The sequence below is a fragment of the Aricia agestis genome, chromosome 2 (genome assembly GCF_905147365.1).
Source record: "Aricia agestis chromosome 2, ilAriAges1.1, whole genome shotgun sequence".
In the NCBI taxonomy this organism is placed as follows: domain Eukaryota; kingdom Metazoa; phylum Arthropoda; class Insecta; order Lepidoptera; family Lycaenidae; genus Aricia; species Aricia agestis.
The window spans coordinates 3,530,537-3,552,935 of record NC_056407.1 but is presented as its reverse complement, the minus strand read 5'-3'; the positions used below and the strand labels follow the sequence as shown (position 1 = coordinate 3,552,935).

The following is a 22,399-nucleotide window of genomic DNA, read 5'->3' as shown; positions in this document are numbered from 1 at the left end:
TAAAAATAAACTTAAAATTAGGTCCTGTCGATGTAAAGTAATTCACCTGTGAAATGAATATTTGTCCGGGTTTTTTCGATGTGTTGTACCACAATCGGTGACCAAACAAGTTACCATATTGTTGCGAAAGCAGTATTACATAAAATTATTCACTTTAACACATAAAATCTCAATTTTTCTGAGAGCCCAAATTGACAACGTGCCGACCGGATCAGACAGATTGTCAAACAACAAAAACAGATGAAAAAGTGGTATACCACCTCAAATCACGCTTCTCTTTCTACCACGCAGTGTTACTGATAATGACATCTCGCTTGCTCAGGCCTTTGTTTCTCTATTACCGATAGGTAATATTAACTCTATGATTTAGTCACTTCAATAAAATAATAATATGGGTGAAATACTTTATATTATGGCAATACAATGTTTGCTGGGACAGCTAGTAATTTTTTTTTTTTTAATGATATAAGGGGGCAAACGAGCAAACGGGTCACCTGATGGAAAGCAACTTCCGTCGCCCATAGACACTCGCAGCATCAGAAGAGCTGCAGGTGCGTTGCCGGCCTTTTAATAGGGAATAGGGAAATATGAGAGGGTAGGGAAGGGAAGGGAATAGGGGAGGGTATGGAAGGGAATAGGGTTGGGGATTGGGCCTCCGGTAAACTCACTCACTCGGCGAAACACAGCGCAAGCGCTGTTTCACGCCGGTTTTCTGTGAGGACGTGGTATTTCTCCGGTCGAGCCGGCCCATTCGTGCCGAAGCATGGCTCTCCCACGTACAAATATATAATACTGGATATTGATAACGACTATGTGACTTCATTCGCTCAGAAATTCTATAATCGCACCTGAAATTTTTATTGGGAGGAAACCTAAGTAATGTAATTTTCCAAGGTTAAAGTTTAACCTATATAGATATCTAATTTTTAATAATTATACTACTGCTGAACCTTTATATAGATAGATTAAACTTTGACTCCTTGAAAAGGCTATATTATTATATCAGTTATTTTATCTGAAAAATAATATACGTCGCTATACATTTCCGCCGTAAAGTTGCCGGCCACTAATTAATGTTGAACAAAATAAAATAATTATGAATATTATTAAAATATTTAAAATGGTAAAACTCCTAAAATCTAAACACATAAAATTAAGGTTATTTAAATGGATGAGGGCGTTTGGACTGGTTTTAATTTATTTTTGCCCATATAAAGAGTTCTGTTAAAAATGCGATAAAAACAGGAAGTCGGTTAAAATTTGCATGATTCCTTAAAAGATTTCGTTACTAGATACTACGAAGTTGTCGCAGTCAAAAAAAAATATATTTGTCAACTCTAGCTATCACCGTTCTTGAGATTACAGCCTGGAGACAAACAGATAGACAGACGAACAGACAGACGGACAGACGTCGAAGTCTTAGTAACAGAGACCCATTTCTACCCTTTGGGTACGGAACCCTTAAAACAATTGTAGGGGGTTTATCAAAGTTTAAAATAAATAAAATAAAATACGTTTATTTCTTGAGCTTTTTAACCCATATTTTGTTAGTAAACAAGAAACTTAAAAACTATGTTAGTAATAGTTACAGAAAAATAAATTAGTTTAAGTATTTGCCACCTTCTGGCGCTCCGGGCACATGCACCTGTGTAATGTGTATGGAAGCAGTGCCCCAGAAGGGGGATGTCCAGCTTGACGCTGAGCACTTTCAGGATGCTGTAAAACATTAACGGCCGCCCAATATTTGATCTATCTCTGGTTTTGCCCTATTCGAGATAGGAATAGCTCACAATTGACATAAAATATATGTCTCTAATGTCTAATGTGAGCTATTCCTATCTCTAGTATGGCAAAACCAGAGATAGATCAAATATTGGGAACGGCCGTAAAACGAAGTATATACAGATACATTCTATGTTCCATCTTCTTCTTCTTTTTTATTATGGCTCCTTGGTGAGTTGCCAATGTCAGAGTGAGTGGCGACTGGCTAGACTCTGTGTTGAAGAAGGTTTTTATGTGGTTTCTATGTACCATCGACCGTCCGTCCGGAATCCAGTCCCATGGTTAACTTAATATTATGTCAATTCAATGTTGGTCGTAATCTTTAGGCTGGGTTTGGCATAACATGACCAATTTAACTTGGTCCGCCATCTGCCTATGAATCAACTTCTCTGATAGTACATAGATATAATTTCTTGGCAGATCTACCAAGGTATTTAGAGACACTTGGAGTAATGTCACGCCTCTTGGAGTTTTCCACCCGGCCGCTTTGGGGTCAATTGACTTGATACCGTATAATGTTGCCCTAATAATCCTACTATACACAATATCTTGATCTGATATTGTCAAGAACAGATGCTTTTTGATAAAAAAATCTGAAAAATATTGCGCATAATAATATGGTACCCTTAAAACTGTTTTCAGGAAATGTGTTTCTTTTTTGCAATGAATCGAAGCATAATATTATACAGTGTTAATTTAGATTTTAGAGCCTGCTTAAAACTTTAAATCATGCCGAATTGTGATTTTGGCTACACCTATCATATCATCAAATAAAAGATAATCTTGAATTAAAGCTAAGATTACTCTTTATTGTGTCAGTCAAATAAAAACATTTAGATCAAAATCGGTCAATCGGAAGGTGGGATGTACACAAACTTAAAATACACCAAAATTATTTTTTTTACCCTGATGAAAAGTTAAGTGATGTTTTTGGCGGGTTAAAAGTGTAATTGTTAATTTTTTCTTTATTTTTTTGGAAAACTAGATGTCCCGCGCGGCTTCGCCCACGTAAATTAGAAATTTTACCGACAAATTAGACCACAAAAATAGCCTATGAATTCTTCACGTGATCTACCTTTTTATCTGTGCCAAGTAACATAAAAATTGCTACAGTAGTTCGTGGGATAAGCCCTTTCAAATAATTTTCCCCGTTTTTTCCACATTTTACTCTGTTTCTTCACTCCTATAAGTCTTAGCGTGATACTATATTATAGCCTTCCTCGATAAATGAGCTATCTAACACTGAAAGAATTTTTCAAATCGGACCAGCTGTAGGTCTTGAGGTTCAAACAAACTCTTCAGCGTTATAATATTTGTATAGATGTAGATTGATTATGATAATGATAATGATTATGATGATGATGATGATTATCATAATTGATAACTATAGATAAGGATTACATTAAGGTGCTTCAGGTGCGGTAAGCCGGTAACTGTTACAAAGCAGACACTCGTATTTGACACTTTCGGTTAATATTATTTTATCTGTATTAATAAAGTAGTAAACACTCGACTTTAATTTCTTTAAGTGCTCTACTTCACTCATACAATATTTAACTGTTATAGGCCTTACAGGATGTAAGTGTTCCTTCAGGCTAACCATGATCAGCGGACTAAAGTCAAGTAAAGCGTGACAATATAGAGGATAGTGTCTAAACACACTAGGCCGAAATTACGCGGCGTAAATTCCGCATGATTACGCCTGCGATGTATCTTAAATTACCGATGACACACTATTCCGTCGCGTTCCGTCCGTATTTTGTATGCGTTTGACATTGTGGACGTAATCATGCGGAATTTACGCCGCGTAACTTCGGCCTAGTGTGTTGAGACACATAGACTGTCGCGACTCCGTTCAGCGCGGAAGGAAGAACATGGACGGGTTTTAGCTGCGGCTACTTCATCTCACTGGCATGGGCGCCGGCAGGGGAGTGCCAAGGGTTGCACTTGCACCCCTTGGGAATCTCGGTATCAACAGGAATTATTGAAATAAAAAGCATTTTGTAACCCTATTACCATGCCACACAAGGATATTTCGTAATGTTTCGGCACTATTGACGTAAATAGACAGTCACTGTTGTTCGTAAAAAGTGAAAAGAAAAGAACAGAAAGAAAACTAAAATCTGCACTTCTTGGAAATTATTTCTGCCGGCGCCCATGCTCACTGGCTGTAGCGAGTCCCATGCACATACCCCGGTGGTCCTTCACCAAAGCTTTTAGGGATAAAATAACAGATTCTTAACGTATTGAATATTTCTATTTTCTACTCTTTCCTTGGCCAAGCGTTCTGTAGGAAATCCATAATATTATAAAATATTATTGTTTTATGTATTTCGGAATTGCTTTGGATTTGGTCACGTAGATACTGAAGATTCACGTACAGGAAGAAAGGTGAACATCCATAAATTAAAATATGCTTCAAGTTTCAATCAAATCTTTCTTCGCTCCTTGCGTTAGGGTTGAAAAACAATCATCACTTAGGCTTCTTTCAGCCTTATTAAATACTATTTTTTAGGGTTACGTGCCCAAAGAGGAAAAACGGGACAATGTTACTAAGACTTCTCTTCTTTTTCCAGGACCTCCGCACAACAAGGTGGTAGTATGCTACGTGGCGACATGGGCGGCGTATCGCAAGGACGACGGCAAGTTCGAGCTGTCCAACCTCGACCCTTCGCTCTGCACACATCTCGTGTACTCGTTCGCTGGGTTGGATGAGGCGACGAATAATATTAAGAGCTTGGGTACGTTACTTGCTGCTAATAAATTGTTATGTTATTATGACTTACTACATAGTAAGTTATGATGAAGATTTTTTTTGTGTCTCTTTGTGTAGGTACATGGCCCATCTATGACAAATACATATAAGTTTTGCTGGAAGAGATCTCTTAAAGAGATAAGTACGCCGTTGCATTATTATAACTTTTAAATGTATCATTGTAACTCTGTGCATAAAGAATAAATAAATTAATAAGACGGCACGTAGTCAGAGCTTGTTGTGCGCACGGGATTTTAGCTCCACTTATATAGGACTTGTATCCATGTCCTATAGTCTACAAGTCAACTAAAAGTATCATCATCATCATCAGCCTATTGTCATCCACTGCTGAACGTAGGTCTCCGCAATGAGCGCCAACCATCCCCATCTAAAAGTATATAAAGAAGCAAGACGTGAAAGCATCCGAAGCAACATGCGAGACCAACACAGGACAGTGACACGTAAAGAAACTAGGCGCGAAGACGTCTTGATTATACAATCGTAATTGTTAACACAGAGTTTGCGGTTAAGTAACCAAATATTAAATCTACTGGCACTGACCTGACAACTTTGATTTTAAATTTTTACAACTTAACTATGAGAATTTAAATAATATTCGAATTAATATTACAGCCCGCTCATTATATTTTAAAAGAGTATACTTACATTACAGAGGATATAAGTAATACAATGTTTTTTTTTAATATTGTGCTGCCCTTGATAAATGTGTTAGAAAGCTTGACAGAAGAAGACAATACATTTTTAAAATGAATTTTCTTTTAAAAGTATTTATAAAATTACAATTTTACTTTTTAAATTCATTTAAGAAGTTGACAAGTTAATTTCCAACTAACGATGTTTTGACTTTATTGAGAAACATCCTATTTACAGATCCATGGCAAGATCTTGAAAAGGACTACGGCAAAGCGGGCTACAAGAATATGGTAGAGCTGAAAGAGAGATACCCTCACCTCAAGGTCACAGTCGCTATCGGCGGCTGGAACGAGGGTTCCACCAAGTATTCCAAGATGGCCGCCGACGCAGAGTCCAGAGCCAAATTCGTGCAGAGTGCTTTAATGTTTTTGGAGTAAGATTTTAAATATTATGCTACGAAAGAAGGTTCTACGTACAAACTTTGTTATGTATTGCAAAAAATATATAAATGCTTATTGTTTGATCTTTTTTTAGCGAACACAAATTTGATGGATTGGATTTGGACTGGGAATATCCCACTAAGAGAGGAGGAAGTCCCGAAGACAAAGCCAACTATGTTACTTTGGTCAAGGTAAATTTTCATGATTTGGCTTATAATTTATGTGCGACATTTATGACGTCAGAAAAATTATGAATTAGGTAGATTTTACTTCTGTTTCTTTAGTTTTCTTTAGCTTTCACTCTTAAATTCGTGTTCTTTTTCTCAGATCAAGGGTGATTCTCGTAACTCCAGTCTCGCTTCAATTTTTCCATATTGTAAGATAATATCTTGTTAAGTAATAATTCTAAATTCCAGATGCTGAAAGAGGCATTTGAAAGTCGCGGCTACATACTGACCGCGGCCTTGGGTGCTGGCAAGGAGACCATGGAGTCAGCGTATAACCTGGCCAAGCTGAGTCGCTACCTGGACTTCATACACATGATGTGTTACGACTACCACGGCACCTGGGATAGAGTGGTGGGGGCCAATGCACCCCTGCGCGGATATAATAATGAGGATGTGCTTAGCTTGGTAAGTTTTCTTTTGAATACCTGTTATCTTACCATCATATTTGGAAGGAATATTTCTGCATTGGTCTGTGATATTGCAAATTTGCAATGTCTACACTGTGTAGAAATATGTAGGTGCAACATTTCAGTTGTTGAGGTAAAATAATGTATAGTGTCACAAGACTAATCGTATGTCACAGCACTATGCTGGACTATTTAATGGTAACTTAATATTAAATAAAGGCAGTCTTAATTTAGCATCGACTGGATTTCTCCCGATCCACCACCTTATACAGTCTCAAGATAGTATTTAAATGTCTACCTGTCAAACCTGATCACTGATGCTGTATTTTGTCGTTGCCAATAGCATGGCAAATAACGCCACTACTTAGCGTTTTATGGACAATTCTGTTATTATTAGGTACTTACTATCAGAGAAGTTGGCTCATAGGCAGATGTGTCATTGCTTAATAATAATTATTTTTCCAGGAATACACAATCAAATACATGCTTGCTCACGGTGTAAGTCCCTACAAGATGGTGCTTGGTCTGCCGTTGTATGGACGCACCTTCGTGCTAGAAGATCCGGACACGAAGGAAGTTGAGTTCGGAGTTACCAAAGCTAAGGCATCTGGATTCGCCGGACCTTTGACAAAGGAAAATGGCTTCATGGGTTACAATGAGGTGAGTTTTCTTTACCACTTCACTTAAAGTTTTGAAGAGTCTTTAAGCTCAATACACACCGGAATCACGCTCGTGGCCTCTGGCGGCCGCCGGCGGCGGCGATTTCTCAAGCGATACTATGTATTATAATAATGAAGATAAAGTTTAAAATCATATGACACTGAAACTGCTCGCCTCGCCTCTGCCACTCCGGTGTAGATCGGCCCTTAAAGTCCTCAGTTGTGTATCCTATATCACGTTGTCCGGTTTCTGAACAAAAATTTTCAGTAGTTGGCTCGACACAAATTGGCTACTAATTAACTTTAATTATCAATTGCTGATACCGCAAGATTCGATTTTTTCGGTTCGGTTCCATACTAAGCCAGCAAAAGCTGTACGAATTACCAGTTTTAACCAAAAACTAAACAATATTTCCAGATCTGCGTAGAGCTGAACAATCAGAATTCGACATGGAGCTACAACTGGCACGAGCAGTCAGCTACCCCCTACCTTCGGGATGGAGATAAAGTCATCACTTACGACAACGCTCGCTCTATTGCTATTAAAGTGCAGTAAGTTATAGATGATGCTAATGCTATAAGCTTTATCACGCTAACAAAGAAAAGAAAAGTTTACGACTGTAGGATTACCTATAATAATAATAATATAATAATAATTTCCAAAGTTGCGGGCTTGTGGCCAATATGGCCACAAGCCCGCAACTTTGGAACAAACCCTTACAAAGGAGAATAGAAAACTCTATACAATATCAATAATAATAATAATAAAGCTTTATTAATTCCACAATGTAAATTAAGTACTTACTATGAAACAGTTTTGTAATTATTTATCTAGATGTGGACCCCCTCAGGGTAAAAGCCTCCTCCAAATTATTCCATTGTTCTCTATCTTTTGCAGTGACAAGCCAATTTCTTCCTGCGCTGGCCACAATCTCGTCCTGCCACCGGGCGCACGGGCGGCCTCTCTTTCTCACGCCATGCGGTCCTTTCCATTTTGTGGTGTTGACAGTCCATCGATTATCATCGTATCTGGCGAGATGACCAGCCCACTTCCATTTGAGTCTTTGAGCGAACTGCAGAGCATCTTTTATTTTTGTTCTTTTACGTATTTCTGTGTTCCTCACTCTATCTTTTAATTTTATGTTTAAACAACTTCTTTCTATTGCTCTTTGAGTGGTCTGGATTTTTTGCCTTGCCTTCTATCGGTATAGTGCTATAAAACTCTTAACGGACCAGTGGCGGATTTACCAATAGGCTAAGTAGGCTGGAGCCTAGGGCGGCAGATTTAGAGGGGCGGCAAATTTAGTCCCATTTTTTTGTTATCTTACAGAAATAAAAAATCCCACCAAAAACATTTCTTGTAAAATATTGCCGAGACGACCACATATTAGGTTTACGGTTTACCCTGTGAAAAAGATAATTGATCTCATGTAGAGCCAAGCTTCCGAATCTACACGGCCTAACTCTACCGACCCTAACTTAAACAAATTCTACTTACCAGTAAATATGTATGGCATCGCCGTTTCGCTACCGCACAGGATGAAACCTTGTGTGGTCGTCTCAGCAAAAATTTTCAAAAAATGTTTTTGGTGGGATATGATTGTGAACTAAACTAACGTACTTATTGAATTACAAAGGTAAGTTATAGGGGCGGCAAAAATTTAATAGCCTACAGGCGGCAAATTTGTATATCCGCCACTGTAACGGACCAAGGTAGTCTGTTGAAAATTACTACATTCCCGAGTTTTATGGAGCGCATTGCTATTTCGTATCATAACTATAAACTACAATAATAAAGGTACAATGCTGAAGATACTTTACATGATAGATAGTTGCTCTGCAGTCTTCCGTCTTGCCAAGTTTCCTCTGATTTTTGTGAACATTTTTAAACTGTAAAATTCTAGAATTAACTATCTCCAGCAGCAATTTCCGGGCCTTCAATAATAGAGCGTATTCCCTCTTGAAAGGCCGGCAACGTACTTGCAGCTCTTTGAAATGTTGCGAGTATCCATGGCCGACGGTAGTTGCTTTCCATAAGGTTACCCGTTTGCTCGTTTGTCCCCTTATTTAGAAAAAAAAAATGTTGCTAGAATACTTTCCAAAAGTAACAGCTACACATAATATACGAGTACTTATTTTCCATCTCCATTTCAGGATGGCGATGGACTACAATCTCGGCGGCCTGATGGTGTGGAGTATCGACACCGACGACTTCCGCGGGCGGTGCGCGCCGGAGAAGGACGCGTACGTGGACTTCATGGAGCGATACCATAAGCTGGCTCACGAGCCCGTCATGGCTGAGGCACTGAAGGTGTTGAAACTCCCTGATGGTAAGTGATACATTCTCAATAAAGCGGTGTAGCAAGATGGAATGAGAATATAACACGTCATAAGCTTTTGTTGACAAAGCGATAATAATCATGCTTTAAAATATTATCCTTAGATACATCTTTCTCCACCAGCAGTCGGACGAACACACTACAGTCTTCAACACTTTATTGGTTTAATTTGCTGACTATAGCCATTCAATTATGTACTATCACAGAAGTTAATTCATAGACAGATGGCGGATCTACGTAAATTGGTTGCGTTGTGCAGATGACGAATAACATTGAATTGTCTATCAACTGCATAACATGAATAAATTTCTTCGATTTCTTCTTTCTACCTTTTCAAGCTTTAGAACTTCATCAACTCCAGTTCTAACTTATTTTCTATTCTTCCAGCCAAACGCGTAGAAAACCTTAGCAGGCGAACAGCCTACGTGGTCTCTGATGGCCAGCTCTACCTTCGGCTGCCAGAGCCGGAATACTCCAACTATAACCTGATGAGGACCCTCAACGAAGCCACCACCATTGCTCTAGAAGAGAAGAAGATCCTCACTGTCATAGACAAGTTGGAACAGGAGAATGAGATAGAGCATAAGGATGTTACTAAAGGATCTTCAGCTATCAGCATTGGTTACTTCCTTATGGCATTCTCCATTTTGCTTTCTTTTAGGTTCTAGATTAGGCTAGAATAGGCTTAGATATAGCTTGGAAGGTTAGCTGGATATTTAAAAAATGTAGGAGTTGCTAGATGAATTTATTGCTGAAAACGTTTGTCTTTGGTTAGTAGTTAATTGAGGTTCCAATTGTCAACGATTAAAATTCTTATTTTATTACACTGCCATCATTAACACTTACTAATTTTTAAGATTAAGGGCCTGTTTCACCACTTTCTGACAAAGTGCCAAATAGACTATTCACAGCTTTTTTTGACAGATTCTCTATACTTGATCTATCAAGTTAAGTGGTGAATAGCCTATTCGGCACTTATCAGGAAATGGTGAAACAGGCCCAAATCTATTTCCCTCAAAATTGCGTACTGCTATGTTTTATTGACTTTATATGTATTTGACTACTGTGGGTTTTATAGTATTGCCTGCTATGGTTAAAACCACGAAAATTAAAATTCTGTAATATTATTTTTTAACAGTATCTTGGTTGATCATAAATAAACATGATTATTTATATGATTATTATTTTTCAAAAATAAGGTACCTATCATAATGCATGTAGTTAGGCAGATTTGTTGACTGCAGTAATTATAGATACCTACAATGAGCTTTAAGCGACCCTTTTATTACCTACATACCTAATATTATTGTGGGCATTCAAAAACAAGTTGATATTGATCATTATTGTACATAACAATACGTAGTTAATATTTAGAACTTTTATAAATGTTTTTTTATACATTCGGGTCTAGAATATTGTGTTAAAATATTCATAATTTGTACATTTTGTCGATCTTGTGATATACTTACATTTCAATAAACAATTTTTAAAGAATTTTCTTTTCATTGTACACCTTATTATTAAGTGGTATAAATAATATGTAGGTAGCTCAGTAATCCATCCTGAATATTCGGTACAGATCATAAAATATAAGATATATTCTATCTAGCTTCAATATTTTAATAAATAAAAGCTTTTAATAATTACTCTTAATTCAAAATTAACAGAAGGTAAGGAAATAATTTCCTATTTCAATACTACAAGTCTTCATAGGGAGATCCACAACGGACGTTGTAAAAGTGGTCGCACACCTGAAAATAAAGAGTATTTCATTAAGGGTCAATTCAAACCGCAACGCGACGCGTAGATGCATTTCGGACCAACGGGCCCACCTATCTAAACATTTGGTTTGATTTGGTGGGCCCGTTCTTGAGTTATAAACTATCAACGAGAAGTGGCATTGATTTTTGATTTTTTATATACCTACTTATAAAAATTAAAGTCATCGCTTACTTGAAATTGTTCGTTAAAGAGAGTTCCATTAGAACAGAGATCCGTGCTGACGAGTTGCTGGCGCCAGCAGAAGTGGTATGCCTGGAAATCAAAATTTCTGCATTAAACGACAGCCAGCCTGCCTTCCCACAAGCCAATACAGTAAGTATATTAAAAATAACTATTTTAAATACAACCTAAATACGTAAAATATTGAAATTAGTTAGATTTTGGCCTATGTTTTCCACCAAGTGCAAAATTTTGCATTATGCACACATTATATTAAAATTGTATGTAGTTTTGACCCTACGGTGGAACAAACAAGCATATTATTGCCTTTCAAATACAAAATATACGTAGGAGAGTCATGCTTCGGCACGAATGGGCCGGCTCGACCGGAGAAATACCACGTTCTCACAGAAAGCCGGCGTGAAACAGCGCTTGCGCTGTGTTTCGCCGAGTGAGTGAGTTTACCGGAGGCCCAATCCCCTACCCTATTCCTTTCCCTACCCTCGCCTATTCCCTTCCCTTCCCTACCCTCCTCTATTACCCTATTCCCTCTTAAAAGGCCGGCAACGCACTTGCAGCTCTTCTGATGCTCCGAGTGTCCATGGGCGACGGAAGTTGCTTTCCATCAGGTGACCCGTTTGCTCGTTTGCCCCCTTATTTCATAAAAAAAAAGTGTTATCCGCGTCCCTTTGAAGCCTTTCAGTAGTAAGTCTTCATTGATCTGTCACTTGACTCTCCTTCCGTAGAAAAAAACATTCTTGGTAGTGGCCCTGCTAAACTGAACTGTAGCTATGTGTCAGGTGCAGCAAGTTAAGACTGCAAAGTCCTGGAGAGCTGGGAGACAGCACTATACCTGGCAGCCAGACTTCACGTCAGCGTAGTAGCGCGGGGGTGCTACGCTCACGCTATATCTACTGTCGGCCGGCGCAGCTGAACCGGGTGGGCGGGGGGCTCGCGAGCGCGGGATGCAGCGGGGGGGCCATGTGTCAGGTGCAGCAGGTGGTACACTGCCTCCACAAGCAGACTATACCTGGCAGCCAGACTCCACGTCAGCGTAGTACCCCCTCTGTCGGCCGGCGCAGCTGAACCGGGTGGTCGGGGGGCTCGCGAGCGCGGGATGTAGCGGAGGGTCATGTGTCAAGTGCAGCAGGTGGTAGACTGCGAAGTCCTGGGGGCGCTGAGAGAGGACCACCAGCACTGAAATGAATATTTATCTATAGGTACTGCTACTATTTGTTTGTAGTGAATGAGACAGGAAATTGATAAAATACGTCACAAACAGTAGACTACGAGATAGGATATCTAAGATAGATCTTGGCCCAGGAAAATCAAGTGATGAAAAAAAACAAAGTGAAGTGAAATACTTTAGGACTTGTACGAGTCCCCTTTATAGAGTTAACTGTGAAAGTAGCAGCGCTGTAAGAGTAACTTTTTTTTAACTTTTATAATGGACAAATTCATGACGTTGGGGCGCTTGCCCATCACAAATCACAAAAAAAATTAGCCACACCCCAAATTATTATTGTAACTTAGTTTCGTTACATCCCGTACATCTCTATTAAAGATAATACCATTTATAGAAAATAGCAAATGATGTAAAAGTAAACTTAAATAATAATATATTATAATAATTGTTACATTCTTGTGTGGTTTCCAGTGTACCATCAACCTATTACCTGCTACTAAATTTAAAAAGTTTAAAATTCTAATAGGCTTTCAAAATAACGAATAGTCATTTCTATAAAAAATTAAAATTTAATACAAACTTACCCAAACTTAATAAAACTAAACACTTAATCATTGTTACTAATTAAATAATAATAAATAATTAAATAAATATTAATTACTAGTCTGCGCGTGCGCACGCGTGCAGTGCGCTGGCGATTAAGGCTTAAGAGGATTACCTTTATGATTTAGAATGTGATCCAAAAAGCACACACCAGATCAGTGGTCGATGTATGCGAGGTAGAACCAGTTAAAAATATTTTTCTCTTTAGTACCTAATCCTATAATATCCTGAAATTAGGTATGTTTCTTGTCTTCTCTCATTGTGGAATGAGCTTTTAGCAAAATCTCATATTATTTTGATGACTCGAAAAGTTAAGTAAGGGTGAAGCTTTTTGGCTTCACCCTTACTCGCGAGCGTAATTTTGTGAGTCGTGACTCGTGAGTCGCAGAATTTCAGTCGCGTAAATTATTTTTCATACTAAGTAATCATAACTCACATAATTACGTTCGTGTGAATGTTGTGGGAATTTTCTATGAAACTGAACAAACAGCAGAATTTCTGCCAACCGAAATTCTGCGACTCACGACTCACAAAATTACGCTCGTTTGGCTTTACCCTAAGAGATCGATCGATGAATCCTGCGATCCTTGCGTCTCAACCACTCTAAACCACTCCGTCAAAGGGGTCGTCGTGTAATGTAAAAACTCCCTAAACATAACTACTGGTCTAATTCTAGATTCTTACTACCTTTTCTTATTTATCTTGGCTCTTACTTTTATTTTCTTAATGAAAGTTTAAAAGGAACCATACGTTACTGGATGTATACGTTTCGTATAGCACCGTCCCTGATATTGATAAATCGCTACAGCCTTAACATATCAGGTATCAATAGAACATTAGATCCCGGTAGCATTTTAAGGAATTTGATACTGCCGCAATCATCAACCCCATGCGGCTTAGTGCAAATATTTCTAAGAGTTAATAGCCGTGTCGTTGCCCAGCGACTCCAAAAAGAATTGGATCTAAATGTTTGTATTGTATGTTTGTAACTTAATCCTCCGTACAAACATTATTTCACTTATTTTTTTTTATTTAAGTATTTAAATATCTTGGCCTATATACATGTATTATATATTATACCTTATAGACTAACATACATTACATTTATACCAAAACTAACACTAAGCACTAAACACGTATTGTCTGCGACGTGGGGCGCGACGTGTTCGGAAGTCGTCCTCGGAACCTCCTGTAGACGACTCCAATCGGCCAGAACTCTTCCTTCTCGAAGGTCGGTAGATGATGACCCTCACCACAACGGAGCTAAAATTGACTTTAAGAGTTATAGCCGTGTCGTTGCCCAGCGACTCCAAAAGGAATTGGAACTAAATGATTGTATTGTAACTTAATCCTCCGTAGAAAGTTTCACTCAAGTCAATAAATTCGGAAAATGGACCCGGGTTATTTAGGATGCAAGAAGCAATTTAAAAACCACAGTACCTACTTAATTAATAGAATTGACAGGGTCGGATTAACCATACAGCATGAGTGGCACTGCTACGGGCCGGGCCCTGCGCTTGGGGGTCCTGCGCTCCAACGTCAGTCTTTCTCACCGCTGTCCGACATGGTTCGGAGGCTGAATCTCCAAAATGTTGTTAACGTTTCTAGTTAGTTACAAAAACTCAAAAATAGGTTTCTGTTGAAGCTTAGTCTTTAACTTGAGACTAGAGTGAAACAAAAGGGCCCCAGCGCTATATTAATGTTCTATGGGCCCGTTTCCATCTGAATGCGTCACTGAGGCAGAAATTAATCAGATCATTACTCGAAGCCGTAGTTTCACTAGAGGTAAACGGGTGCGACTAAAATGCCTATAAACGTAAAAAGATAAGGCCTATCTAAAGTTTAAAGTGGTCAGCCTTAATTTAATACCTTATTCATCATCATCATTACTTGATACTTCATGCACGAGAAGAACGTATCTTACTAGGCAAGTACAGCTGCTAGAGGGCTATTTAATATAGTTTATTGAATGTATGAAATAAAGTGCCCTACACTAATAAAAAAATATTCGGTACTGGCCACTGACAAGCAGTGTTACCTTATTTCCCCGCTTTGTATATGGGGAGGGAAATTGGAATTTCTCCTACTCCTCCTATTTTCTTCTGATTACTTTCGTTGCAGATCCCAAGACAGTTTTAGCATGTCCCTCGGGCTCCCTGAGGTCATATCAAAGGGTTCTTGTGATTGGATACCGCTGTCGATCCTAACGACACAGGAGATACAGGAGATACAGCTGTGGTGGGAATGTGTAGTGGGCCAACGCCCGTTTAAAAAAAAAGGGTTACCTTATGTATATAAGCCATACACGCTCGCTACGGTCTACCGGAGAGGTCCACCTGTGCACTGTGCAGGTATGCCCGCGCACGTAGACCGGAATACGTGTGGAAATTAGACCTGCTTATTTGCACCTGCGCAGGCGACCGGCGCAAAATCGAAAATCAATTCTTTCGACTGACCCTGCACACAGCGCAGACATACCTGCACATTGCACAGGTGACCTCTTCGGTAGACCGTAGCGTGTATGGCAGCCATTAGATGTAGCATTTATTAATATTGCTATCAAACTGTTATCTAAAAGAAATATTTTGTAGCACCTTGAGGTGTCCGGTGCTGGCAGGTCGGTAATGTGAATATTTGACTGACGGATGTGGCAATGAAAATATTGTGATATCTGAGTAGTACTGGAGTAGTACCTATATCACTTATATATATTATTATTGTTTTTTTTAACTTATCGCCTCCGTGGTCTAGTAGTCAGAGCGTGGCTCTCGACTTCGGAGGTCGCGGGTTCGATTCCCGAGTTGGAAACATGTTATGTCTGACAAATAAGATGATCCATGCGTCGGATGGGCAAGTAAAAAGTCGCTCCTGCGCTTTATCTCTCGTCGGTCTTCCATCCCACTGGGTTAAGAGAGTAAAGGAATAGAGAGCGCTCTTGTGTGTGCGCACACACTTAAGCACTATAAAATTACTCCTGCGTAACTGGCCCGGTTTCAATTAAGGCCACGCCGTCACCGAAACCGGTGTTGGAGTTATTATTAAGTACTTATTGTTTTTACCCGACTGCCCCAAATGGAGAGTTAATATTTTTCGGGACCATGACCCGTTGGGCTTTGGCTAGGGTTGATAACTTGTTACCTACGAATTTAAAACTATGACATATTCGCTGGACGTGTTCCTCTTTGGTCGTATTGTTGTTTGTGTTTTGGCACATGTGATTAAAATTGTCGGAATCCAATTTTGAAATTTTTATTTTAAATATTTAAAAATAAATTATATCAGCCAGCGCGAGGCACATTCCGTTCATAATCCTAGTGAAACCCGACGAATTTGACAGATGTTGAAACCTGTCCGTCTCTTTGCAGTCGAACTACTGGTCGTTATGTCTATTGTGATAACAGTATTATATTATGTATTACCTAATATCTTTATTTCAATCGCGTGCTCTTCGTCGGATGACTGGTGATAGGGAGTGTGATACCTTCCAACCCCACTTACCAGTGGCGTAACTATAACATCCGGCCCGGATGATCCGGAACCCGTGGCAAATTGATGGGGCCCTATCAGTAAAAATCGTTACGTTAATAATAAAACAATATTGTATAAAAAAATCTGACTTCACGATCTCTTGGGCCGGGGCCCTGTTGGGTCGGGGGCCCGTGGCATTTTACCAGCCCTGCCACCCTATAGCTTTGTCCACACTGTGCCTTTTTCTGTTCGTCAAGGGCATGCGTTATAACGCAGTCAACAGCGAACGTGAGGCATGCCCGCGACGCATGCCTTCTGACCGTATCCAAAACTTCAAAAATGACAATACTGGCGTTGCGTTCCTTGACGTTGATGACGAAAATTGAAGATGACAGTGCACAGTGTGGACATAGCTTTTAGTTACGATACTGCCACTTACCCTATATAATTATTTTACTCTAAATAAAACATACGCGCGTTGTTTTGCGTCGATTTTCCGAGAGATTGTGGTCAAAGCAATAAGCATTACCTACTCTCCCTTTTGAAATAACAGCAGGTTTCAAAGTCTGTTCCATACCTAATATTATTATCTACTTATATGATATTATAATATTATATTGTACTCGCTGACCCGGCAAACGTTGATTTGCCATATAAATTATGAAGGGTGAACAACCCTTATTCTACTTAGGGGTATGAAAAATAGATGTTGGCCGATTCTCAGACCTACTTTATATGCTTACAAAATTTCATGAGAATCGGTCAAGCCGTTTCGGAGGAGTATGGGAACGAACATTGTGACACGAGAATTTTATATATAAGACTAGCGACCCGCCCCGGCTTCGCACGGGTAAAAATATATAGCCTATGTCACTCACTGAATAAATTGTTAAAATCGGTTTAGTAGTTTTTAATCTATACTAATATTATAAAGAGGTAAACTTTGTTTACTCATAGATCTACTACGACTACTCGACTAAGAGCTGGCGACCAAATCGGTCATGTGGCTTCAGCTGTGTTAAAACTCCGTTAGCTACTTCCCTGAACAACCCTTTCTGATAATCTGCGTGCTGGCTGGCCATGGCCCGTGGGCGGTGGGTGTGGGTGTAGTGCGGTGGGGGAAAAAAATGTCGGTTCAGCTTTATTAAAACTCCGTTAGCTACTTCCCTGAACAACCATTTCTGATAATCTGCGTGCTGGCAGGCCGTGGGCGGTGGGTGTGGGAGTGGTGGGGTGGGTTAATGAAAAATTAATGAAAAAAAATAATGTTTTTTTTCGTCTGTCCGTCTGCCCGTCTGTCCGCTGTTTCTCTAGGACCGCTATAGATAGACTTCTGATCACAGATTATGTATGTCTGTTGCCGCTATAAGACCAATACTAAAAACAAAATAAAATTAATATCAAAGGGGGGCCCCATATAGTAAACGTGATTTTTTTGGCTTTTTTGGCCTTTTTTGCTCGTAATCAATATTGGTAACAGCTAGGTAATAGGTATAGTAAAAAGTGGCAACATCGTCGTGTCATCCCTTTCAAATTAATCTAAGAAAAAAGGGATGACACTACGATGTTGCCACTTTTTAATTTCTTCACTTTCTTGACAGACTGTACTTACTTAATTTTTTTACACAATCCTTAATTATATTTGTATCTTAATAATTAATAACAAAATTAAAATAAAGTTAATATTTAAGGGGAGCTCCCATACAAAAAGCACAATTTTTTGTCTATACCAGTACGGAACCCTACGTGCGTGAGTCCGTCTCGAACTTGGCCGATTATTCATTATTATTTATTATCTATGTGAAAAAATTATAAATTTACATTAATTTATCATCGCAAACACTATTAAGTCGCTGAAACTACATTTTTCCCAATTTTTACCCAACCCTACTACTCCCACACCCACCGCCCACGACCTGCCAGCACGCAGAGTATCAGACAGGGACCAGGGTTGTTTAGGGAAGTAGGTAGTTAACGGAGTTTTAATACAGCTGAAGCTACATGACTGATTTGGTCGTCAGCTCTCCGTCGATACTACTGATAGATATATTATTACTACTCAATAGTCAATAGTTCAATACTCATAGATTTAAACTCCGCTCCCACGAGCGCACCCCCGCCTTGGTAGCGCCCACTTCGAAACGGGCGTAAATCGCAATATTTTAATTTCGCCATAACTTCTAAACCAAATGTCCAATTTTAATCATTCAAAGACCAAATATTGTCTACATAAACTGTACTTAGAGATGAAATAATTTATTTTGATAAGGGTTATTAGCATGAGTAAAATAAATGCGTTTAAATGTAGTCCAAAAGAAATCAAGATTTTTTAAAAAAAATATGGTTGTTGTGCCTCATTTGACATAGATAGGTATAGTGTGTCGCGGACATTTTTGTAGATATTTATAAGATCTACATTTACTTAGAACATTGTATGGTTCTATCTTTGATAGTTTAGGCAGCGTACGCAAAATAAGTAAATTTTCTGGTTATTTCGGAAAAACTGAAATATCTTACGGAACCCTATATTTTCCAAAATAAAAAGTAGCCTGTGTTATTACTCGTAAATAATGTAGCTTTCGAATGGTGAAAGAATTTTTAAAATCGGTCCAGTACTTTTTGAGCCTACTCATTACAATTAAACAAACAAACAAACAAAGTTTACCTCTTTATAATATTAGTATAGATTATCTATTGTCTGATCTAATAGATATCAGTGACTACCTAATTGCCAACAAAATAATGCTTGAATAATGGGCCAATCATTTGCAGGTATCTTTTAAATCAGATTATGAGGTCAAGTGTAAGTATGCGGTCCCATTTTGTTTGGCGCCAACGCATTCAACAATTAATCAATCAAGATTCAGGGTCGCCTAAAAACTTTTAAAAGTTATTGTCATGCGCGACTCTACCTGTTGGTCTTACTTAATTAAATACCGGCCAAGTGCGTGTTGGGCCACGCGCAATATAGGGTTCCGTTAAGGCTAGTATATGATAATATATTTTCATAAGAAAATAAGATATTTTCCCATGGAAATAAGATAATATACCTAACTAGATTGATAACTAGCTAACAGCCGAGCTTTGATAACACATAATGTAATTCTACTTATTAAAAAAACCGGCCAAGTGCGAGTTAGACTCGCCCATGAAGGGTTCCGCAGCAGCAAGAAGGTTTATTTTTATGGAATTAAAAGGTTTTTGATTTATTTTTATATTTTAGTTGATATTTTAATGTACCTAAGTTAATTTAAGGTTTACCATTTATAACGTACCTACTTATAAAAAAAATACTTGCTAGATCTCGTTCAAACCAATTTTCGTTGGTAGTTTTTATAGTAATGTACATCATAATGTAGAGCGGGGGGGGCACATTTTACCACTTTGGAAGAATTTCACTCGTAAATTATTGTTAGAAAAAAATTATATTAGGAACCTCAATATGATTTTTAAAGACCTATCCATAAATACCCCACACCCCTAAAATTTTTAATAATTTTTCCATTTTTGTATCAAAATCTTAGTGCGGTTTACAGACTATAATATTATCTACTTACCAAGTTTCAATAGTATAGCTCTTATAGTTTCGGAGAAAAGTGGCTGTGACATACGGACGCACAGACAGACATGACGAATCTATAAGGGTTCCGTTTTTTGCCATTTGGCTGCAGAACTCTAAAAACCTTGACTGACTGATGAGTGATGACTGATGATTAAAACTTTGAAACACATAATATACCTAGATTATAAAAATTACTATGTTAAAGAATCATGTCTCTGGTTAAAGCACAAATCAATAGCTGGCGTGATGATTTAACATCCTCCCATGGAATAGCCAGCCACTTTACTTTATAAATTAAAAAAAATAAAGTCATCTGTCATTAGGACATTTGGCGTGCCGTCAGCTGTTGACGTCAGTTGTCAAAAATTTGACAGTGTTGCTACCTTAGTAGTTTTTTTACGTCTTCGGTAGGTACCTATATTATGTAAATATTAATAAAGTGTTAAAAAAATTTAGTACAACGTATCATAGCTCCCGTCATCCTTAACCTGTCAAGAAAGTCATGATAGGCGGAAAAATTTTCTAAATGCTTAAGGTGTATTTCTTTCTTTGTATTTTCACAGAGAACGCTTATTACATTTTAAATATTGTCACCTTGCACATTTTTATCTCGAATTAATAAAGTTCTCATATTTATTATTTCATTTAAAAATTTTCCCGCCTGTCATGAATTTGTTGACAGACTATTATAAGTTTCTTGTTTTTTTTGAAGATTTGAATTTTGAATTTTACTGTAACTTTTTAGTAGGAAAAGAGGGCTTAGCAGTTTCGCAATAAAGGAACTGGCAACATTTTTTTATTTACTAATTTTTCGATGAAGGAGAAGAAGTAAACTGTAATGTTGTTGTAATATGGGAAAAACTTTGTAATTAGGTATTTATAAATGCGAAAGCAATCAAAGAATTTAAAACATTGTCTTGGCTACTTGAAGCTTTCTTTATTTCATTAATGCACTATATTGCTGAATAAATCAAAATGAGTAACATTTATATACAAGAACCGCCTGCACTAGGCAAGGTAAATATGAAAATATTTTTAAATTTTCTGAAATTCACAGTATGTAAGTACTTATTTCATATTTATTACATCTTAATTGAAAATGCGTTTTAGGTTTTGCTTAAAACAACTGCAGGAGACATAGATATTGAGTTGTGGACTAAAGAAACGCCCAAGGCATCAAGGAATTTTATACAGCTATGTTTAGAGGGATATTACAATGGTAAATTATTTATTATTCTTCATATTATATTATGTAAATAACTAATTATAGTATACATACTTACTCTATTTCATTCTAGATACTAGACCTAACAAAGACGTCAGTAAAGTATATTTTGTAGAGTTCTTCTTTGCTTTAAAATCATAACAAAAGCTGATGATAAATTTTCAACATAAAACACATTAACCCATCAAGCCCCATAAGCTCACGGGTTAGCGAGACACAATAGAATAACAATAGATTTTCAAGAATCCAAGATCAAAGGATTAATCAGCTTAGCCTTGTACAGTAGTATTTCAAGTCTTTCACTACTATTTTTTTTACTGGTATGCTTAGCATGACCACCATAGAAAGGTTTATTTTTATGGTAAAGTAGACAAAGTGATGGATTTACAAAGGAAATCTGTCAGTTTATCCGCAAAAACTGTCAGCGATTCTATTCTTTTGCATTTCTATTGTGGCCGTGCAAGCCTGCAGTTCAACCAATATTTTTCCTAATCTATTTTTACAGGCACAATATTCCACCGAGTGGTCCCAGGGTTCATTGTACAGGGCGGTGACCCAAATGGTGACGGAACTGGTGGTGACTCAATATATGGAGCTCCTTTCAAGGTAAAATAAAATATTATAATATTATAAAGTAAAATAAAATACTACTTTTTTAGTTTTTGATAAAGTTCTTAAATACCCCGAAGCTTAGAGTATCCTTTTATATCACTTTGTAAAACATTATAATTGTAAGAAATATGTATTAAAGTGGAATAACTGCAAGAAAAGTCTATAATTATTGCTGTAAAACATGAATTTCCACCAAGAATTTATAGCACATTCAATAGTGTTCCTACTACTTTTTTCCCTGGCAAAACATCTAGAATATTCTCCTTATGACTATTTTGAGTGTAGGAAAATGACAACTGAGTGCCTATTTATCTCTACAATTAGTTTAAAATTTTTTTTTATTTTTTTTAGTATGAGTCATTGAAGCTGTTGAAATTCTGATATTCCTATTGTCTCTTTTGAAAATATTGCTATAACACAATATGATAATCTATACTAATATTATAAATGCGAAGGTGTGTCTGTCTGTCTGTCTCTCTGTCTGTTACCTCTTCACGCCCAAACCGCTGAACCGATTTTGCTGAAATTTGGCATGGAGA

At 37.8% G+C, this 22,399-nt stretch overlaps 3 protein-coding genes across 4 annotated transcripts in view; 2 read left to right on the top strand and 1 right to left on the bottom strand.

The window, feature by feature from the left end:
• Positions 1 to 22,399, top strand: part of LOC121737734 (probable chitinase 2) — a 34,669-nt gene that overhangs the window by 5,816 nt on the left and 6,454 nt on the right. Inside the window, exons 2-10 of one of the 2 annotated variants that reach the window (XR_006037184.1) lie at positions 4,359 to 4,523; positions 5,429 to 5,624; positions 5,726 to 5,822; positions 6,048 to 6,263; positions 6,731 to 6,925; positions 7,343 to 7,476; positions 9,079 to 9,254; positions 9,651 to 10,026; positions 15,155 to 15,167. Coding sequence is in view for 1 of the 2 variants with exons in the window: in XM_042129425.1 (XP_041985359.1) it covers positions 4,359 to 4,523; positions 5,429 to 5,624; positions 5,726 to 5,822; positions 6,048 to 6,263; positions 6,731 to 6,925; positions 7,343 to 7,476; positions 9,079 to 9,254; positions 9,651 to 9,931 (1,460 nt within the window). In the remaining variant the exon portion in view is untranslated. Of the gene's footprint in view, positions 1 to 4,358; positions 4,524 to 5,428; positions 5,625 to 5,725; positions 5,823 to 6,047; positions 6,264 to 6,730; positions 6,926 to 7,342; positions 7,477 to 9,078; positions 9,255 to 9,650; positions 10,153 to 15,154; positions 15,168 to 22,399 lie in introns of those variants that run through there. The other variant, XM_042129425.1, reaches the window with a different exon arrangement.
• LOC121736300 (U-scoloptoxin(01)-Er1a-like) lies at positions 10,871 to 14,559 on the bottom strand. Its single transcript, XM_042127398.1, has 4 exons — positions 14,547 to 14,559; positions 12,235 to 12,401; positions 11,217 to 11,297; positions 10,871 to 11,014 (listed from the first exon to the last, which is right to left on the bottom strand). The coding sequence occupies exons 1-4, from the start codon at positions 14,557 to 14,559 to the stop codon at positions 10,961 to 10,963; spliced, it is 315 nt and encodes a 104-aa protein (XP_041983332.1). The 3' UTR covers positions 10,871 to 10,960.
• Positions 20,852 to 22,399, top strand: part of LOC121737717 — a 41,051-nt gene continuing 39,503 nt past the window's right edge. The window contains exons 1-3 of the mRNA XM_042129414.1: positions 20,852 to 21,040; positions 21,134 to 21,242; positions 21,754 to 21,854. Of these exons, the coding sequence (XP_041985348.1) occupies positions 20,999 to 21,040; positions 21,134 to 21,242; positions 21,754 to 21,854 (252 nt within the window). The 5' untranslated portion in view covers positions 20,852 to 20,998. The remainder of the gene's footprint in view (positions 21,041 to 21,133; positions 21,243 to 21,753; positions 21,855 to 22,399) is intronic.